The sequence below is a fragment of the Trichechus manatus genome, unplaced genomic scaffold (assembly GCF_000243295.1).
Source record: "Trichechus manatus latirostris isolate Lorelei unplaced genomic scaffold, TriManLat1.0 scaffold00101, whole genome shotgun sequence".
Taxonomy (NCBI): domain Eukaryota; kingdom Metazoa; phylum Chordata; class Mammalia; order Sirenia; family Trichechidae; genus Trichechus; species Trichechus manatus.
Window position 1 is genome coordinate 10,189,883 of NW_004444037.1, and position 19,730 is coordinate 10,209,612.

A 19,730-nucleotide genomic window follows, 5' to 3' on the forward strand; every position below is an offset into this window, starting at 1 on the left:
ATAAAGATCATGGAAGAAAAAATAGGGACAACGCTAGGAGCCCTAATACATGGCATAAACACAATACGAACCATAAGTAACAATGCACAAGCACCAGAAGAGAGACTAGATAAATGGGAGCTCCTAAAAATCGAACACATAGGCTCATCAAAAAACTTCACCAAAAGAGTCAAAAGACAACCTACAGACTGGGAAATTATGGTATATCCACACAACGGAATACTATGCAACGATAAAGAACAACGATGAAGCCATGAAACGTAACAATATGAAGTAGGGCAGGTATTGTCTGATTGCCTTTTTATTTTCAGAGGGAGAAAGTGGTAACAGTTTGGGACTGAGTACAAGTCTTTTGCCTCTACCACCTCCATCTCTCCTTTTCATTGTGGTACAGTGGAAGCATGAACACAAAAATAAGTTCTGTCACCTTTTTAGAAGACTCTTAATCAAAACTTACCGTGTCTCACATCCCACAAGCAGGCTTGTAAGAAGCCTATTACAATATTATTGAAAATATCATTTGCTGAGGAGAGAGAGCGGAGCAGATTTGAGTGTGTCTTTAGACTGAATCACAGACCTGGGTCTCTCAATTTCATTTCCATTTCATGCAAAGAAGCGACTTCCTCTTCTTGAGGGGCATGGATAACCATCACAGTTGACCCCAATATACTTAATATGCAACCTATTTTCCCATGAATATTCAAGTGCTCATTTAGAAAATAGGAAGACAATATTGCACTGTTAGGGGAAAAAAAAATAACAATCACTCTAGTTGAATTAACTTTTGATTCCATAGAAGCTCAGAAATCACACCGTGGTATGACATGTGGAATATGCTTTGTGACACGGAAAAACTGTATTGAATTTAAACCCCAGAAATGACAGTCAATCACATCTGTTGTTGTTAGTTGCCATCAAGTCGATTCCAACTCATGGAGACCTTATGTGTACAGAGGAGAACTGCTCCATAGGGTTTTCAAAGCTGTGACCTTTCAGAGCAGATCACTAGGCCTGTCTTCTGAGGTGCTTCTGAGTGGGTTTGAACTGCCAACCTTTCAGCCACTAACCAAGCACTTAACTGTTTGTGCCATCCAGGACTCCTCAAGCAAATCTACTACACTGCTTTTATAAAGCCTTTGTATCTGAAGAGTTATAATAGATACTTTATACCCCTTTAATATCCCCATGATCTTCTAAGAGGACTCACTTGATTCATTTTCAATTTTCCTATTTTATCCTGCAAAGTCAAGCAAACTGAAGATCTTTTACATTTTCCTGGCATGATGTATTTAGAATGTGTGTTTCTATGAGAGATTCAAAGAAAAGTCATAAGCCTAAGGAAGAATTACTCTATTTAGGGCTAATATTTAGGTACTCACCAGTATAGCCATATGGGTTGTCAAAATTTTGAAATACTTCCTTACCAGCTGCTACAGCCCTGATACTCTCACCCATCCAAATGCTCCCACTGTTTCAGTTGCCCTGGCCCCTGGCCCCAGGAAGCTCCAGATTGGCACCACCAGGACACCAGAGTATACCATCCTGTTGCTCCTGCACACCAGTAGGCCTGCTGAGGCTCCTGCACACCAGCCTCCTTTGTCTTTTACCCTGGCACTCCTGTGAGCACACTATCAATGTCCATTTGGTCCCCAAGACTGGAATCAGCTAACGGTGCTTTTCCAAAGTCACCCTTGTGAGGACTGCAGCTTTAATGAAAATTACTACTACTACTTACCACCACCTGTCTGTCAATTTGTCATACTGTAGTGGCTTACATGCTGCTGTAGAGAAGCTATGCTAATGGTATTTCAAATACCAGCAGGGTCACCCATGGTGGAAAGGTTTTAGTGGAGCTTCCGGATGAGGGCAGACTAGGAAGAAGGGCTCAGTGATCTACTTTAAAATTAGCCAATGAAAACCTTATGCATCACAATAGAACATTGTCCAAGATAGTGCTGAAGATGAGTCCCCTAGGTTGGAAGATACTACACAACAGCCGCAAAATGGACTCAAACATACCAAAGATCATGAAAATGACACAGGACCGGGCAACGTTTTGTTCTGTTATACGTAAGGCGTCCACAAGTCGGAACCAACTCAATGGATATTAACAGCAATCTCACTACCCATCATTCACTACGTACTTACTAAGTGCCAGACAGTGTATGAACTCACTCATTCTCACAGCAACCTTACAAAGAAGGTAAAAGGAGACAGGCAGGTCCACTATAAGCTTTTTACTAGAGATTGGTAATGAATGGTGATAAAAGGAAAAGAAAAAGACAACAATAAAAAAAAAAAGTAGCTTAGCCTCAAAATAAAAGAGTTCTTGGGCTCGCTGAACATATTCATTTGGGATCATAACAAAGACCAACTCAGAAAAAATTAGATCCACGTTCTATGAAACAGGAAAGTTATTCTGTTTCCAGTACAAAAAGAAACTGAGATATCCAAATAGATGTAACCAGCAGACAATCTGAGAATTTTAGTGAGAGTTGAAATTTCACCCAAACACAATGCTTTTTAAAATCTCCCGATAACTACTATCATTAAGTAGTAAGCAACAGCATTAAAAGGACGGTGGCAATTTGTTTAGGTGGAGAGAGAAAAAAATCTGCCAGTTTTCACTGTATCATCACAAATATCAACTTGATGCAATCGACTCGATGGCATTCAACAACATAATGCATAATTATTTCATGGTAGTAGAAAACCAGGCTCACTCTCCCATGGATTTTCTAAATAACAATAATAAGACAATCTATTTATTTCCTAGGAACCCTAGCGGCGACAGTGGCTAAGCCCTTGGCTGCTAACTGAAAGGTCAGCCATTGAAACCCACCAGCTGCTGTGCGGGAGATAGATGTAGCTATCTGCTTCTGTAAAGATTTACGGCCTTGGAAGCCCTATGGGGCAGTTCTATTCTGTCCTAAAGGTTCGCTATGAGTTGGAACTGACTCAATGGCAAAGGATTTGGTTTTCGTTTTTGGTATTTATTTTCTATTTCTATTTATATCATAGACTTCTCAACTTATTTTCGTGATTTTTTGTTTGTTTTCTAACAGCAGTATATCTCTTGTGGTTAAATTTGTCATGGGATGAAAATACCTACAGAAGTCAAGCTCCTTATTGTTCACATACCTTACGAGAACACTCAGGGCACCCAGCGGAGTGACCAAAGTGGCAGGTGCAAAAGCATAAGCTGCAAAATTTGCAGCCTCTCCTGCTCCCACTGGAAAGTAAGCAAAAGATTAAAAATGAAAGAAGGATTAATTTATCAAAAGAGAAAAACATGTGACACATGCAAAGCAATAAACTGATAAAACCTGTTGCTGTCAAGCTAATTCTGACTCATGGCCACCCCATGTGTTACAGACTAGAATTGCTCCATAGGGTTTTCTTGGCTGTAATCTCTATAGTAAGGAGCCCTGTTGGTGCAAGTGGTTAAGTGCTCACTGCTAACTGAAATGCTGTCAGTTCAAACCCACCCAGCCACTCAGTGGGAGAAAGAACTGGAGATCTGCTTCTGTAAAGATTATAGCCAAGAAAATTCTTTGGGGCAGTTCCACTCTGTCACATGGGGTCACCATGAGTTGGAATTGACTCGATGATACCCAGCAACAAAAAAAGAAGCAGATCACCAGTGTGTTTGAACTGTCAACCTTTTGGTTAGTAGCCTAGGGCAAACTATTTTTGCTGCCCAGTGTTCTTAAACAGACTGCAAAACTTTCAAATCCACACACTGATGCTTTGGAAAAATGGCCTGGCAATCTACTTTTGAAAGATCTGAAAGATACTGAAAACCCTATGGAGTACAGTTTTACTATGACACACATGGGGTTGCCTTGAATCAGAACAGAGTTGATGGTAATTGGTTTGTTTGTTTTGGGTTTTTTTTGTTTATAAATTTAAGTAATGCAAAAAATGGTTCTGGCAGTTATACTGAATATAGTGACAGATGAATACACACTTTAAATGACTTTCAACAGAGACTTTTAGTTATGCCAGTTTCAAAAGTATATTTGGTCATCCTGATGAAATCTAGTAGAAATAACTTTGAAGTAAGCACAGAATCTTCCTATTTGCTCAAGAATCCAAATTGTTCCTCAAATTAAGAAAAAAATTGTAAAATTATAATGCTTTGTAGCGCTCTAGAGTCCAGGTAGGGGATAGCCAGGAATGTCTACCACAGGCCCATGTAGTCTAGTCTTGCTGAATTGCAGACTATGTACAACCCCTTAAGTATGTCAGCAGCTCAAGGACATTCAAGCAGCTGTTGTAAAGTCCTAAAGACATACTCGTGAATGTAATCTCTTTCTTATCTCAGAACTCTAGACTTCCAAGAGGCACTGTGATGCAACAACTTCTAAGAAAATCCCTTCAAGAGTTAGGCTTTTGTATTGGGGCCAAATAGTCCTCACAGGCCACAATTGGACACTTGCCCATAGAATGTAGTATTTCATGTTAGCAAACTATGCCAAGCAAACATTTATTGTAGAGAGAGCTTCTTATATGCATAAAAGACACCAGCACACTTTTCTTTCTTCCCACCCAAACCTGCAGGAGTCCCCTGCTTTAGCAAAACATCATAGAACAAACCTAAAATTACAGAATAATTCGGAGATTGCTCTCCTAAGAAGAGCCATGGCAGTTTCCTTAGGATGTTAAGTTTTCCTTGAAGAATTTATATTATTTATATTTTATCTGTATAGATGGCTTTCCAGAAAATTATTGATTTCATGATTAAGGTACTATGTATTTGTCATTAAATAAAATCTCTAATGTTGAAGCCTTAAGCTTATCTCTCTGTAGCCATTTTCAACTGTATTTTCATTCTAAAGTATGGGTGAGGGGTGGAGGGATGTGAGTAAAAGAGAGAAAAGGAGATAGAGTCATCTATATATTGATCTGGAATCTTACCAGTACTGCCCTTGTCAATTTTTATTCAAATAAAGTAAGAAAATGAATGTGAAAGTACCTTGAAAATTGAAAGGGCTGTATACAATTATTTTTATTCATCGTCCTTTTAGATTTCACCATTTATTAAAGTTACCCAATTCCTTCCTATAGCAAGACTTCACAAATACTGAAATTTGTTACTTGGTTGAGAAAATACATGGAAGTTTTAAGACTTCTGACTGCAGAGGGGAAAGATTTGCAAGTGGCATCAAAGAATACTTCATGTTGTCCTCCCTTGGAAGTTTCAGGTTTGGATTTAAGAAAATTCAGGAGTTCGGAAGGAGATAGAAATCAGTGAAAGTGGCCGAGGGAGAAAACATTGCCTTCCATTTTTTCATCCGATGGTTGTTGTTAGGTGCCATTGAGTTGGTTCCGACTCATAGTGAGCGACCCTATGTACAACAGAATGAATCACTGCTTGGTCCTGTGCCATCCTCACAACCCATTGCTATATTTTAGTCCATTGTTGCACCCACTATGTCAATCCATCTTATTGAGGGTCTTCCTCTTTTTCGCTGACCTTCCACTTTACCAAGCATGATGTCCTTCTCCAGGGACAGCTCATTCCTGATAACACGCCCAAAGTATATGAGACAAAGTCTCTCCATCCCCCTTTCAAAGGAGCACTCTGGCTGTACTTCTTCCAAGACAGATTTGTTCATTCTCTGGCAGCCCATGGTATATTCAATATTCTTTACCAACATCATAATTCAAAGGCATCAATTCTTTTTTGGTCTTCCTTATTCATTGTTCAGCAAAGTGCTTTCACATCCCACAATGCCTCATTTAATCCTCGGGGCAAGTCTGGGAGGAAGGATAATGCTGACAAACTTCACCTCCTCTCCATCTTTTCAGTACCACACCAGGCAGATAGGCCTTTATTTTATTCATTTTTCGATGCTGGCAAGGAAAGTGTGCCCTTTCCTTAGAAAATACGCAGGTAAGAAAGTCACAGATTTGAATTAGAAGCTGAGAAAATAGGAAAAAACAGCATTTTTCTCAATTACTGTGGGGAGAAAATACAAGAGAAGTTGGTGATAAAACATAATATCTTAAATGTCAACTTCTTTTGTATTTTAGGACAGTATTGAAGTAAGGATGGCAAGACTGCATCTCACATACTTTGGACATGTTATCAGGAGGGATCAGTCCTTGGAGAAGGACATGATGTTTGGTAAGATAGAGGGTCAGCGAAAAACAGGAAAACCCTCAATGAGATGGACTGACACAGTGGTTGCAACAATGGGCTCAAGCATAACAATTATCGTGAGGATGGCGCAGGACTGGGCAGTGTTTCATTCTGTTATACATAGGGTCGCTATGAGTCAGAACTGACTTGGTGGCACCTAACAACAACAAATATGATGTATATGTAAGACAATGTATTCTACCCACTCAAAAATCTCTAGATTTAAATTCCATTCTTGCCAGGAAGATAAATTAACCAATTCTGAAAAATTCCATGTAATTTATTTATCATTTTAAAAGCAAACACTATTGTCAGCATTAAGAACTTACTTGAGAGTAACCCTGCCCACCAAAGCCATTCCTTCAGGTAAGAATGTCCACCTTGCCCTAGGAAAATAATAAAACTAAGAATTAAGTTCTGGTTGAACAACGTGATGAACATATTTAATGTCCCTGAACTATACATGTGAAGATTATTGACATGGTAAATGTTTTCTTACCTATATATTTATCACAATAATAACAATAAAAAAGAATTAAGTTCTAAATTAGAGGAAGAATTGAAGAATTGACCTCTAGGAAGGGTACTGGATGACAGCTGGAAAAGGCAAGGCTTAAGACCAAGTTAGTAAATCTGAAGTCTTTTAACTTATTTACTGCATTTAAAAAACTTAACAATATATCACGAATACTTTCTCATATCCTTAAACTTTTAATGATTGAAATCTATTCCAAAACCTGGCATATTATCATTTACTTAACCTGTATGGGACTTTATATGTATATATAGTTTCTAGTTTTTTTTCTCATCATATAAATTAGTACCCGAGTATGTAAATCTATAGCAACAATTGTGATGATGGCACGGGACCAGGCAGTGTTTTGTTCTGCTGTACATAGGGTCACTATGAGTGAGAACCAACTCAACGGCACGTTATACCAACATGTAAATCTAGGTGTGCATCCCTAATCATTTGCTTAAGATAAATTCATGGAAGTTGAATTATTAGGCTTTAAAATATTATCATTTTTTAAGCTTTTTCAAGTTGCTCTCAGGAAAGTTTATACCCATTTATACTGCCTCCAGCAATGTTTGGGAGGGCTATTTTTCCAAGCCCCCTTACAAACAAAGGACATTATCTTAAAAAAAAAAAAAGAATCCTTGTTAAATTGGTAGGCAATAACCCAGGAGCTCATTGTTATATAGTCGGTATCTCTTGGGTACTAGTGAGGTGACATTTACTAACGTACATTTACTGGCCATTTACCTTTCTTCTTCTGTGTATTTCTTGTTCATGCGCTTTCACTATGTTCTGTTAGGGTACTAATTTCTTTCTTGTTGACTACAATTACTCTTCATATAATATAGATCTTAACTGCTACTCTTTCTCATATATTTTGTATTTTTCCCCCATATGTCATTTTTTAGTTTTAGTTAAAGTGTTTCCATATAGGAAATTTTCAGATAATTTCTTCCTTTATAAAGAATAGCTTCTTCCCTGTATGCTTAGAAAGGTCTTCTTTTAACATTAAAAAAACTATTTCATTTTAAACTACTGGAATTCATTTTGCTGAATGTGATAAGGTAGAACTCAAATTTTCCTCCTGTAATTTTAGCCAATTGCCTCAATACTTGTTTATTAAATAATTCATTCTTTCGCTACTGATTTGTAACGCCACTTTTTATCACAGAGTAGATGGAAATAAGTACTCAGGTTTACTCATAAGTTTTCAATTATATTTTATTATTTTGTCTATTTGTTTTAATGTCAGTACCAAACTGTTTAATTAAGATAGCATTACTGTATGTTTTGCTTTCTGATAGTACAAATCTTCCCTCAATAGTATTCTTTTATAAACTTGTCTGAACAATGTGTAGCCATTTACTTTTCCATATGAACCTTTGAACAAAATTTAGCTAGTTTACACTATACTTCACTAAAATGAATGGAAAATTCATGGTTTTTATGTTATACTTCATTAAAATGAATGGAAAATTCATGGTTAATGAAGGCTACTCATGCAGAGCTACTCAGCATCTGAAATGTCACTATGAATAGGTAACCTAATTCTACTGCTATCCATTTATCGATTTAATATTTATTGGGTGCCAAACACTGTGCTAGGCGAGGTCCCTGGCTCTTGTGAATCTACTATCAATAAACAAGTAAACCTGCAGGCAATAAGTTAATAAACAATAAATGTATAATACAATGACAAATTATCCTAAGTACAATGAAGGAAACCATTAGTGCAATGATAGAGAATAACGAGGGGCAGGGGAGACCTGCCCAGAGAGGATGGTCAAGGAAGGTCTTTCTGAGGCGATGATAATTAAGCTGAAGTCTAAAGGACGAGAAGGAGTCAGCAAAAAGAGGGACAGGGAGAAGAGAATTCCAGGCAAAGGGAAAACACCTTGAGGAGGGAAAGAAGTTCCTTGGTATATTCTAAGAACTAGGGAAAAGTAGGGACTGGGAGGGTAGCACAAGATGAAGCTGGAGAGGTACCAGAGGGCCAGATCATATACGAGGTCAGAGACAGTGGTCAGGTGTTTGAATTTTATTCTGAGTGCAAAGAAATGCCACTGGAGTATTTTTAGCAGGGGAGTGACATGATCTGACTTTGGAAACTAAAATTACAGAATGAAAGCTATGAAAGAAGAACCTAGGCTACACACTAAACTTCCAAAAGCAAGAACAAGTCTAATTTGAGTCTCACCTTAAACGAGGCACAGGGCTCAAGGTTGGAAATAAGAGTAGAGAATTTTAACAAGGAAATAGAGACAAAGATTAAAAAAAAAAAAAAAAAAAAAAATCGCCATGGAGTTGACTCCAACTAATGACAACCCTGTCTTTAACTGTGCTCCACTGGGTTTTCAATGGTTGATTTTTCATAAACAGATCACCAGACTTTTCTTCAGAGGCACCTCTGGGGGACTTAAACCTCCAGCTTTTTGGTTAGCAGCCAAACACGTTAACCATTTGCACCACCCAGGGACACCAACATAAACAGAGACAGTAAAATATAATTGCTGTAGCATTGTAGTCTTAAAATAAGATTGATTCTGCAGTTAGGAATTTGAATTTGTTAGTTGTATCCATTTCTTACCAGCTCTAGTAACTCCCTTTTTGGCCAGTTGTAAGAGGCCCTTCTTTTTCAATATGAAGCTGGAGCCAATAAAAATACTGGAACTTACTGCCAGTACCAAGCCCACATACAGACTGTATTTATTTTCTGTGTTTGCAGAAATGCTAAAGTTGGTAATGCTGGAATTTGGATCCGTGTAGAGGGTAGGAGAAACCAACAGCTGTGACACATTCATGATCTCACACCAAGCCTGGGAAGAGTCTGGACAGACCAGAGACAGTATGTCACCTGTAAAAAAAGTTAAAAAACAAAAGGGAGATGTATTGATGCTTAACGTCTTTCCAAGAAACAGAGACTTGAGTGGATGGTACTCTTTCTACTGCATGTCTACAGGTCTGTAGACATGTTCAGTTTGTCGTGCACGGGCTTTTAAAAATGTTTTTTTAAACTGTTTAGTTGTCAGCACTTAAAAATGAGAGATTTCAGGTGAAAATCTGGATTCCTCTTATAAATTAGAAGATCTGGCAATACTTGGTTCTTTGTTTCAGCAAAGCAGCAACTGGCTGAAGCAGCAAGTACACCTGGCTTGCCTATTTAGTGGAGTATAAATCATGCATTTCAGAAAACATGGTTAAAAGTAGGCTTAGTTTTCCATACCATCTTCCCTGAAGAGAATGAATTTTCAGCTCTTATTAATCTACCTTTTCCTAAATAAAATAGAACTTATGTGTGTCAGAGTAGAACTGTGCTCCACAAGGATTTCAACAATTTTTTTGGAAGTAGATTGCGAGGCCTTTCCTCTGAGGCACCTCAGGATGGACTTGAGCTTCCAATCTTTTGATGAGCAGCCAAGTGCCATAACCGTTTGCACTAGCCAGGGACTTCAAAGAAAACAGAATCTAATAGGAGAATGAGTTAAACATTAGTAGACTTTTTTCAGAATAAGATTCAAAAAAGCATGTGAATTCACTGAGCCAACCTCATTATTATAAGTGCCTTGGAATTCGGAACACTAAAACACAAAATGAAAACATTTACACTCTATGATAAGAAATTATTTGTAATCTGCTCTCCACATGAAAAGATATCAACAAGGTGACATTGTAGCTAGATTTTCTGTTTTCCCAACTCTTTTTCCTTTAAGAAAATGCATATTTTCTGATTATGAATTACTTGAAACAGAAAGGGGTAAAGGAGAATTAATCGACTGCAATTTTAGAAATCAAAGAAAAATCAGTTTTACATCCCACAAATATCAAGAAGGCATATGATCGACAACAAAAGGCAGTTTGACCAAATGATTTCTTAAAAACAAAACTTCAATAAATGGATCAGTGGCCTCCTGGTAAAGCTGTATGAGGTCATCTGAATTTTAGTACAAGCAAAGTTAAGAAACAGCCATAAAGCTCAAGTCTGGAAAATGGTAAAATAATTGAATTCAAAGTTTTCATGACTATTATTTCATTCATCTCTGTAATCTGGGTTATGAACCAACTTTGTTTCAGAGATACAGAATAAATTCTGAATTAAACTTCTAAATTGTCTAAGGAAAACGATATTATATCAGGGATATCCTGTAATATTGAGGAATTTTCAGGGAATTTGTTTTAGTATACTCTCAAATCACAAATTTTCAAGCAAGCCAGTCTGCAGAAATCTTATTCTGGGCATTATTCATCTCATCTAAACTCCAAGAATGGAAAGTAATTGTGGATATTTTTGTTAGTAAGAATTTCAGTTACATTCCTTTCCGAGAAAACATGTGACTTGACTTTCCAGTGAATTCCACGGCTGCATTCGTGTCGCTTAATATGAAGTTAACATAACCATTCCAAAACTTCCTCTCTGAAATCAATGTGGGTGGATCTCATTCCAGTGAAACAATATTCTTTCTAAGCTGTTGTCAGAGCAAAATGTTTCCAGCATTTACAGAGGGTGTAGGGGTGGAGGGTGACAAGGGGGATCATATCATCTTTGCTACATTTTGCAAGTTCTCGTTCTAAGTAGCAGACATGAAGGCTGCAAGTTTTATGGCAAGAAAAATAATAAAAATCTCGTCTGGTTACTGACCTTAGAACATGCATGAATTGTTTTATGCTTTGGGAGCATGTTACAGAGTAAGCCAGTGACAGATGTGACTGAAGGAGGAAGTGAAGGAGTGAATGGTGGGTAGATAAGGAGTGGCGTGGAGCTGAGGGTGAGAGAGGGATGGAGTCGTATGTGTGGGCAGGGACTTAGTGGTGTCTCGGGGAATCAGAGAGATCTCAAAATCAGAGTTGGTTTCTTAGGATCAGAGTAAGCAAAGTAATTATCCAGTGAGTTTAATCCAGGCTTTATGCACCATAGAAAGAGAAAATTGAATGCATTTATTATTTTTCATTTTAATAGACACTACCAATAGCCTTCTAAAGTGACTGTACCAATTTATACCCTTGCCAACAGGATGCACGTATTATTCCTCTGATGTTGCATTACTTATTTTACTAAATGTTGAGTAATGAATATTTAGGAAATATATGTCAGTTATAAAGAAAAATAATTCAATACACACTGGTGTATCAACCAACCAATCTAGGAAATAAAACATTATTCCTCAAAGGTAACAACTATTCTGATTTTGTGTTTAACGTAACTTTTTTTTTAAAAAGTGTTTTCTCCTATATGCTTATTTCTGTAAATAATAAATTGTTTAGTTTTGCCTCTTTTTGCACTTTATAACATTGCACTCATGCAGTATGTATTCTTTGGTGACTAGTTCGTTTTTGAGATTCATCAGTGTTGACACACGTGGCCATCGGGTTTGTTTTTTCCCACTGTTCTACAGAATTCCTCTGTATGACTATACCACAATTTTTCTCTTTTACAGTTGATACACATTTGGGTAATTTAGTGTTTTTGCTCTTACAAATAGTATTACTAACATTCTTATACAACTTTGAACCATATGAAATTGACAATATTTGACAATTTTTGACCCTACAAAAACAGCAGGTTCATATGGTTCAACTTAATACATATCTACTAGCGTACATGTACAAGTTTATACACAAAGGCGCAGATTACTTTAAAATTTAAAACAAATTTCCTATAGGATTATATGTCTTTCCCCACCTTAAGCTCTACTACTAACTTGTTGTACGCATGGACAAGTTGAGTAATCACTTCTGGCTTCAGTTTCTACATCTCTAAAATGAGGGAGTCTGACTCCATGATTCTGAGGATGTCTTCAGAGTTTCACCTTCTATTAATTTTGTGGTTCGATCATAAGCTATCTTGGTTCCCAGAGTAATTTGCTTACAAGCCTGGTGGCCCATAAATGCTGCTGATGGACCAGTCCTAAGCTCATAGACACTGAAAGCTGGAAGATATTTTAAAGAAACTGATGCCAAGCCATTAAGCGACTGTCAAAGTCATGTATCTGCCCAAACCAGGGCCAAGTAACTGGATTTCCAGGCTCATATTGCTTCCATTTCAGAAAAATAAAATTTTATGAAGTACTATTAGTTGGAATCGACTTGACGGCAATCAGGTTCAGATTATATTTGTCTATGGAGAATAATAATTTAAGTTGATCACTTTATTACATGGAATAGAATGCCTGGTTTCTAAGATGTCAGTGATTGCATAGGCTACATTTTTAATCACTGCAAGATATTTCCAGCTTGAGGAAATCATTGCCTCACCATCTATTCTGCTGTGATAATTTGCAGTATTACAAAAACAAAAACAAAAAACAAAACCTGTTGCCGTCGAGTCGATTCTGACTCATAGCAACCCTATGGGACAGAGAAGAACTGCTCCATAGGGTTGGTTTGCAGTATTAGCAAATATTCACTCCTGTTCCCCTCCCACTGTGGGCAGAGTATTCTTCCCCTGACGTAGGGCTGGATGTAACTTGGTGGCCAATGGATGCCGCAGAGGTTATACAAACAGAGGCTTTAAATGTGCTTATGTGGCTGGGCTTACCCTCTTGCACCTCAGTAATTACCAGTGAGTGGATTTTCCCTGAGGAGCTACTGCCCCTTCAGCCTGGGTCCCAGAATATAAACTGAACAGATGTGAGGTCATCCATATGAAGAAAGCCAAGCCCAGCTGGACTTGTAGCCCAAGTAGAGCTACCCAAGTGAACCCAGCCTAGATCTGTGAAGCCCCAGCTGACCCACAGACACACGAGCAAGAATATACAATTGTTTTAAGCTACTGAGTTTGGGTTGCTTACCATGCAGCAATAGCTGACTGACATACCTGCCTATTCGTATTAACATAGGAAGGACTCTATTCCCCTACAATTTATTCTCCAAACATCAGCCAGTATGAATACATTATGTCACTTCCTTGCTTAGCGTCCCCCATAGCTTTTCATCACAATAATAGCAGAATCTAAATTCCTAAACCTAAACTTTAAAGCTTTACATGCTCTGATTGTTCACCTCTGACATCATATTGCATTACATCCCCTTACCCACTTCTCTCCAGCAACACTAGCCTTCTTTGCATTCATTCATTCAACAAATATTTACTGACTGGCTACTAGATGCTAGGCATTTTCTAGAAGTTGGGGATACAGCAGAGAATAATAAAATAGCAAAATATCTAGTTTCATATTCTAGGGGGAAAGAGGGAAGATAGATAATAAACAAATGAATAAATAAGTACATTGTGTCTTAGGAGTAGTAAGTACTATAAACCAAACCTATTGCCGTAGAATCGATTCTGACTCATAGCGACCCTATCAGACAGAGTAGAACTGCCCCATAGGGTCTCCAAAGAGTAGCTGGTGGATTTGAACTGCCGACATTTTGGTTAGCAGCTGAGCTCTTAACCACTAAGCCACCAGGGCTCCTCTTACAGCTTCAATATAGCTTTATAACAACATAGTATATCCATATATCTATTTCATGTATTCACTCAACAAAATAGCTGTTGAATAGCTACCATGCAATTATGTTTGGTATTCATTCAATACCCACTATATTAGGTATTTGCTCTATCCCAAGATCTCAGGATGGACTCCTTATCATTCATTCAACACTTAGCAAATTATTATCACACACTTCCTGTGTTACAGGCCCTATTACAAAAACTTGGCACATAGTGGTCAGCAAGACAGGTTAAAGGTCTCTTTTTTCATGGAGCTGGCATTTTTAGTGAGGGAACAGACAGTAATAAAGGGAGCAGAATGAGTAATTTACAGCAAATTTGGGAATTAAGTCAGTAGATAAATTCTCTGCCTGGGTAAGAAAAAAAAAATCATGTCAGTTAACCAAAATAAAATTGAGACAATACTGTTGATTAAACAAAAAAGTGAAAAATCTATGCCAAGTACCCTGAAAGGACTATTGACCATCAGATTTTCTATACTAAACTGATGCTGTTTTCACACTCTGCATATTACTAAAGTTACTAATTGTTAGAGATAAGTAGTTGATGCTTCGTAGGTGATGGCTGTCTCTCTTATATTTTCACAGCACCATATTTTCATTTAATAAAGCTCTATTGGCTGTCAGACCCAAACTGAGACATGTAGAACATGTGCTACAGTATCAAAAACCTAAATGGAAACACACACACAGACACAAGTCTACATATTGTTTAAATTTGTTTTTTGAAATGGTTTTGGACTAGGAGGTCTTTTGAAGCATCCCTGGTTTTAAAAGTAAAAACCAAAGTATGGGATTGACTTTTTCATCATGGAAGTCCAGCTGGAATGCTCTATCCCCAGATCTCAGGATAGACTGTTTATCATTCAGGTCTCAGCTTGAATATCATTTTGTCCAAGGGGCATTCTTTTTTCTTTTTGGGTGTTGCAAACTTTTTTTTTTAATTGTTGTACTTCAAGTGAAAGTTTACAATTCAAGTTAGTCTCTCATATAAAAATTTATACATACATTGGTATGTGACCCTAGTTGCTCTCCCTGTACTATGACAGCACACTCCTCCTTTCCACCTAGGATTTCCTGTGTCCATTCAACCAGCTCCTGACCCTCTCTGCCTTCTCATCACACCTCCAGACAGGAACTGCCCGTTTAGTCTCATGTATCTACTTGAGCTAAGAATAAGAAGCACACTCTTCATGAGTATCATCTTATGTCGCATAGTCCAGTCTAATCTTTGACCAAGGGGCCTTCTTTGACTATTCAATCTAAACATCCACAACTCTCTTAATACATTATCCATGGACACTTACCACTATCTGTAATTACCTTCTTTATTCATTTGTTTCTTGCCTATTATTTGCCATCTAAATTGTAAGCATGAGGGCAGGGACCTAGTCCTAGAATCCAGGACCAGACTGTCTTGCAAATCCCTCTATCCCAGCACCTAGAACAGTGCCTGGCACATGGGACTCTTGCTTGTTATTTGAAAAAATGAGTGAATTAATAAATGAATGAAAAATTGAGCCTTTACTCTATATCAGGCTCTGAGCTATGTGTTCTATATGTAATCCCATTTCCACTGACTCCTCACAACTGTAAATTATAGGCATTATTTCCATTTTACAGACAAAAAAAGGCTCAAGAAAGTTAAGTGGTATCTGAGAAGACTGCCTGATGCCAAAGACCAGTGACTTCCCACTACTGATAATATAGATTCTGATTTCTTTCAAGTCTTTCCCACCTGCCTCCCACACTACTAATTACCACAATTAATCAAAAGTATTATCCACTGAGCTTGAATATTTCTTTTTGGAACTAAATGCATGAGGGAAACAGGAAAAACATCCCGAAGTTCGCATAAGTGTTATAATTCACACATCCTCTATACTCACTGATCCTTGGGTAAACAAGGGTGGATGTATTGGTAACTGACTTACTAGCTTAGGAATTACTTAGAAAAAGGGCACACAACCTGAGTATCTAGGAAATAATTCTAGACCCAGCTGCCTAGCAACCAACTCCCAATTCTCAGTTTTTGAACAGTTTGGATTGTTCAGACATTTTCTTTGTGCCTGTTCTCTCTTACTGACAAAGTTTTGACTATTTCATTGCTTTTTTCCCTCTCCTTATCAAGGAATATGATGGAAAAGCCAAGAGGAGAGGAAACTGGGAAAGCTGTCAGCAAGAATGGAAAGAAAGAAATAGTTCTTATCACACCTCTCACCGCCGCTTGCCACCCACCCGCGCCCAGCCCTTTTAGCCGGGCTCACACGCGCCTTTACAACTCCGATTTTGAGACTGCAGAAAGTCTGCCAGTGTGGCAAAAGCCGGGAAAGGGTCGCAACAAGCGATCTTACAGAGCTTGGGTCGGGGCTGAAACCTCAGCCCAAAAAGCGGTAATTAGAACCTACTAATGACCGCGCCCAGTTCCCCATCTCCTTTCCTGTGTTACTCGCGCCTTAAGCAGCCGAGAAGTGACGGTACAGCAAGACAAGAGGTGAGGCCAGTGGCGTTGGAGACGTTTTCATCTCAAAGCAAGTGGAGAGACTCAGGGCCACCGGGGTTCCAGTGCGCTCCGCCGGGGACAGGTGGTAGCCTTCCCCCGGTGTCTGCCCCTCGCGGCACCACCGCAGGGCGCAGCACCCAACTCCGGCGGGGTTCCCGGGGCCCGCCCCTTGTGCAAGGGGTGACGTCGACGGCGGACTCTAGAGGTGAGTCTGAGCCGGAGAAAAAGGTCTTTCTCAAACGGCACGTGGCACGTGGGAGTCCTTCCTTACCACCCCGAATTTCCGCGTCACGATACTTAGCACATTGTAATTTACTTGGGGTGCCTTCGGGACCAGAGAGGGAACCACATTTGTCTTGTTCGCCCAGGCTTCCAAACAGAGCCCGGCAGATCGTAAGCACTCAAATATTTGTTGGCTGGCTGTCTGGCTAGCTAAATGAATACATGAATGAATGCAGAGAGTCAGTACACCCTCTCGCGACTCCACGAAAACCCCGGGACCGCCTATCTGGTCTGTCTGCCACCCAGGTACTGGTCCCCCGCCTGGGGGCAGACACTCACCTTCTCGACAGGGCTCTCCGTGCGGCAACCTCACCTGTCCCGCCATGACCCTCAGATGGGGCTTCCCAGGTGCTGGCGCTCGCTCGTCTCACCCACCTGGGCCGCCTCTCCTCGCCCCATGGACCGCTGTTCGGGCAGAGCTGTTGTGCGCCGACCCCGCCCCGGAACAGCCTCAGCCAATGGGGAGGACTGCGTGGCACTTCCGGAGAGCCCCCCCCCCTCCCCCGACGCGAGGGTTCAGGGCTAATTCTGCTTGCGCTGGCGGCGGCCTCTGGCCCAGGTGTGACTAGCGAGAGGGCCAGGTGTGCTCAGCGGCAAAGTCGAGAAAACACAGACACACCCACTTATAGGGCTACAGTGTCCCTTGGAGCTTGGAGGCCGCCAAGGAAACGCTCCAGGAAATTTGGTGGCATAAAGGCTGTGCTAAGGCCCTCTTCTAGCTCCTTGGGGGTTGAAATGTCTCCTGCTCTGAGTCCTGTTGGTTTTTTAAGCCTTCAGATGTTAGCTTCTTTGTATGAAAGTTACCTGGCCTCTGGGGTTCCCCGCTAAAGTTTATTCTGAGGGCTTTAGGATGGACTTTGCCCTTCTGTGCTATTATTACCAGCTTCTGCCTCAGCGCTTCTCTTCCCATTTCCAACCAACAAATTTTTTTCCCCTGTTTTCCAAGTCGGATAGTTTTTTGAGGTAAACACTTAAGAGAAAGGCAATGCCCAAACTCAAACCACGTATTCCCCCAAAACAATAACAACTAACGTGTATTATCCACCGTCCATCTGTTAGTTTGTCGTACTGTGGTGGCTTGTATGTTGCTGTGATGCTGGAAGCTATGCCACCCACTGATATTTCCACAGCAAGGTCACCCATGATGCAGAGGTTTCAGCAGAGCTTCCAGACTAAGACAAGGAAGAAAGGCCTGGCTATCTACTTCTTGTTAGCCAATAAAAACCTCATGGATCACAACAGAACATTGTCATTCTTGCTGCTTTGGACACGTCATCAGGCAGGATCAATCACTAGAGGAGGACATTGTGTTTGGTGAAGCAGAGGGCCAAGCAGGGACGGGAAATCCTCAGTGAGGTGGATTGGCACAATAGCTGCAACGATGGTGAACATGCTGGCGATAGTGAGGATGACTCAGGACCAGCCAGTGTCTCATTCTATTCTGCATGAGGGCAATTAACAACATGTATTGTATCCTAGCTATACCATAAACATGTAGGCATTTTATGTGTATTAACTAATTTAATCTCACAGCATAGTCTATTAACCTCCAGTTTACAAATGAGGAATCAGAGGCAAAGATTGCTCAACTAGTCCATGGAAGGCTTGGTAGCAGGCAGTACACAGGCAGATCCAGAGACTGTTCTTAACCATTATGCAACCATAAATGAGCACGTTGCTGCTAAAACCTTAACCATGAGGAAAGGGGTGACTGTGCTCTGGCATTTCAGCACTCCAGGTAGTCATGGGCAGTACTATAAATTTATTACCCAAGAGTTTCATAGCAGAGGCTTCAGTCTTGCTTTTCTTGTTCTCAGGCTGATGGGAGAAGCGTTAAGAACAATTAGTCAACATAACAATACAAGGCACATACTTCTTTTACACATGAATGGCTTTGTGAAGAAGGAATGGCATAGGGGTGGAGGAAGAGAATAAGTGGAAGTTGGAAGGGAGGGCGATTTATGCCAACTTTGGATAACAAGCCTAAAAATTTAGATTTCTGTTTAAATTTTTTTTTTTTTTGCTTTTTTAAAACTCTTGGATATCAGACTTGAAAATATTGCTTTTATCAAGGATGAATGATGATAGTAAATGAGATCTAAGGTATATTGAAGAGAAAGAAACAACAGCGGACATCTTACTTTGATTTTAAGGTTTTTCTTACCCAGGAAACAAGATATTAACCATAAAATTCCTGATCAAATCCTGCGAGTGGCTTTTTTGACCCAAAGTTGCAATCTTTTCTTTCCTGTTTAAAGTCAGGCCCACATGATTTAAATTTCAAAAGATATCAAGGCTACAGGGGTGGAAGGCCAGAGATCGCCTTGTGACAGGATGTCAGTTGATCTCAATAAAAGGGGAAAGGCAGGATTCAATCAATCATGTTCAGATTAGCCAATGGTTGATCTTCTCTTTTTCTCTCTCCTCTTCTCTTTATAAGCTTCGTTGTAATCAGCCTGCTTCCAGCCATTTGCTTTTTTCTGGAATCAGAATGATCTCCCTGTTGTTGTAAGGTGCCTTTGAGTTGGTTCCGAATCATAGAGACCCTACGTACAACAGAAGGAAGCTTTACCTGGTCCTGCGCCATCCTCACAATTGTTGCTATGCTTGAGCCCATTGAGCTACTGTCTCAATCCATCTCATTGAGGGTCTTCCTCTTTTTCGCTGACCCTCTCTACTTTATCAAGCATGATGTCCTTATCCAGGGACTGGTCCCTCCTGACAACATGTCCAAAGTACGTGAGATGTAAGGAGCATTCTGGCTGTACTTCTTCCAAGACAGATTTGTTCATTCTCTGGCAGCCTGTGGTATATTCAATATTCTTCACCAA

At 39.7% G+C, this 19,730-nt stretch overlaps 1 protein-coding gene across 1 annotated transcript in view; it reads right to left on the reverse strand.

Moving 5' to 3' along the window:
* The window catches only part of NIPAL1 (NIPA like domain containing 1), a 20,308-nt gene extending 2,987 nt beyond the window's left edge, over positions 1-17,321 (reverse strand). Inside the window, exons 1-5 of the mRNA XM_004382931.2 lie at positions 17,179-17,321; positions 9,256-9,522; positions 6,478-6,534; positions 3,142-3,232; positions 578-738 (exon numbers count right to left, since the gene is read on the reverse strand). Of these exons, the coding sequence (XP_004382988.1) occupies positions 578-738; positions 3,142-3,232; positions 6,478-6,534; positions 9,256-9,522; positions 17,179-17,224 (622 nt within the window). The 5' untranslated portion in view covers positions 17,225-17,321. The remainder of the gene's footprint in view (positions 1-577; positions 739-3,141; positions 3,233-6,477; positions 6,535-9,255; positions 9,523-17,178) is intronic.
* Between the last annotated feature and the right edge of the window lie 2,409 nt (positions 17,322-19,730).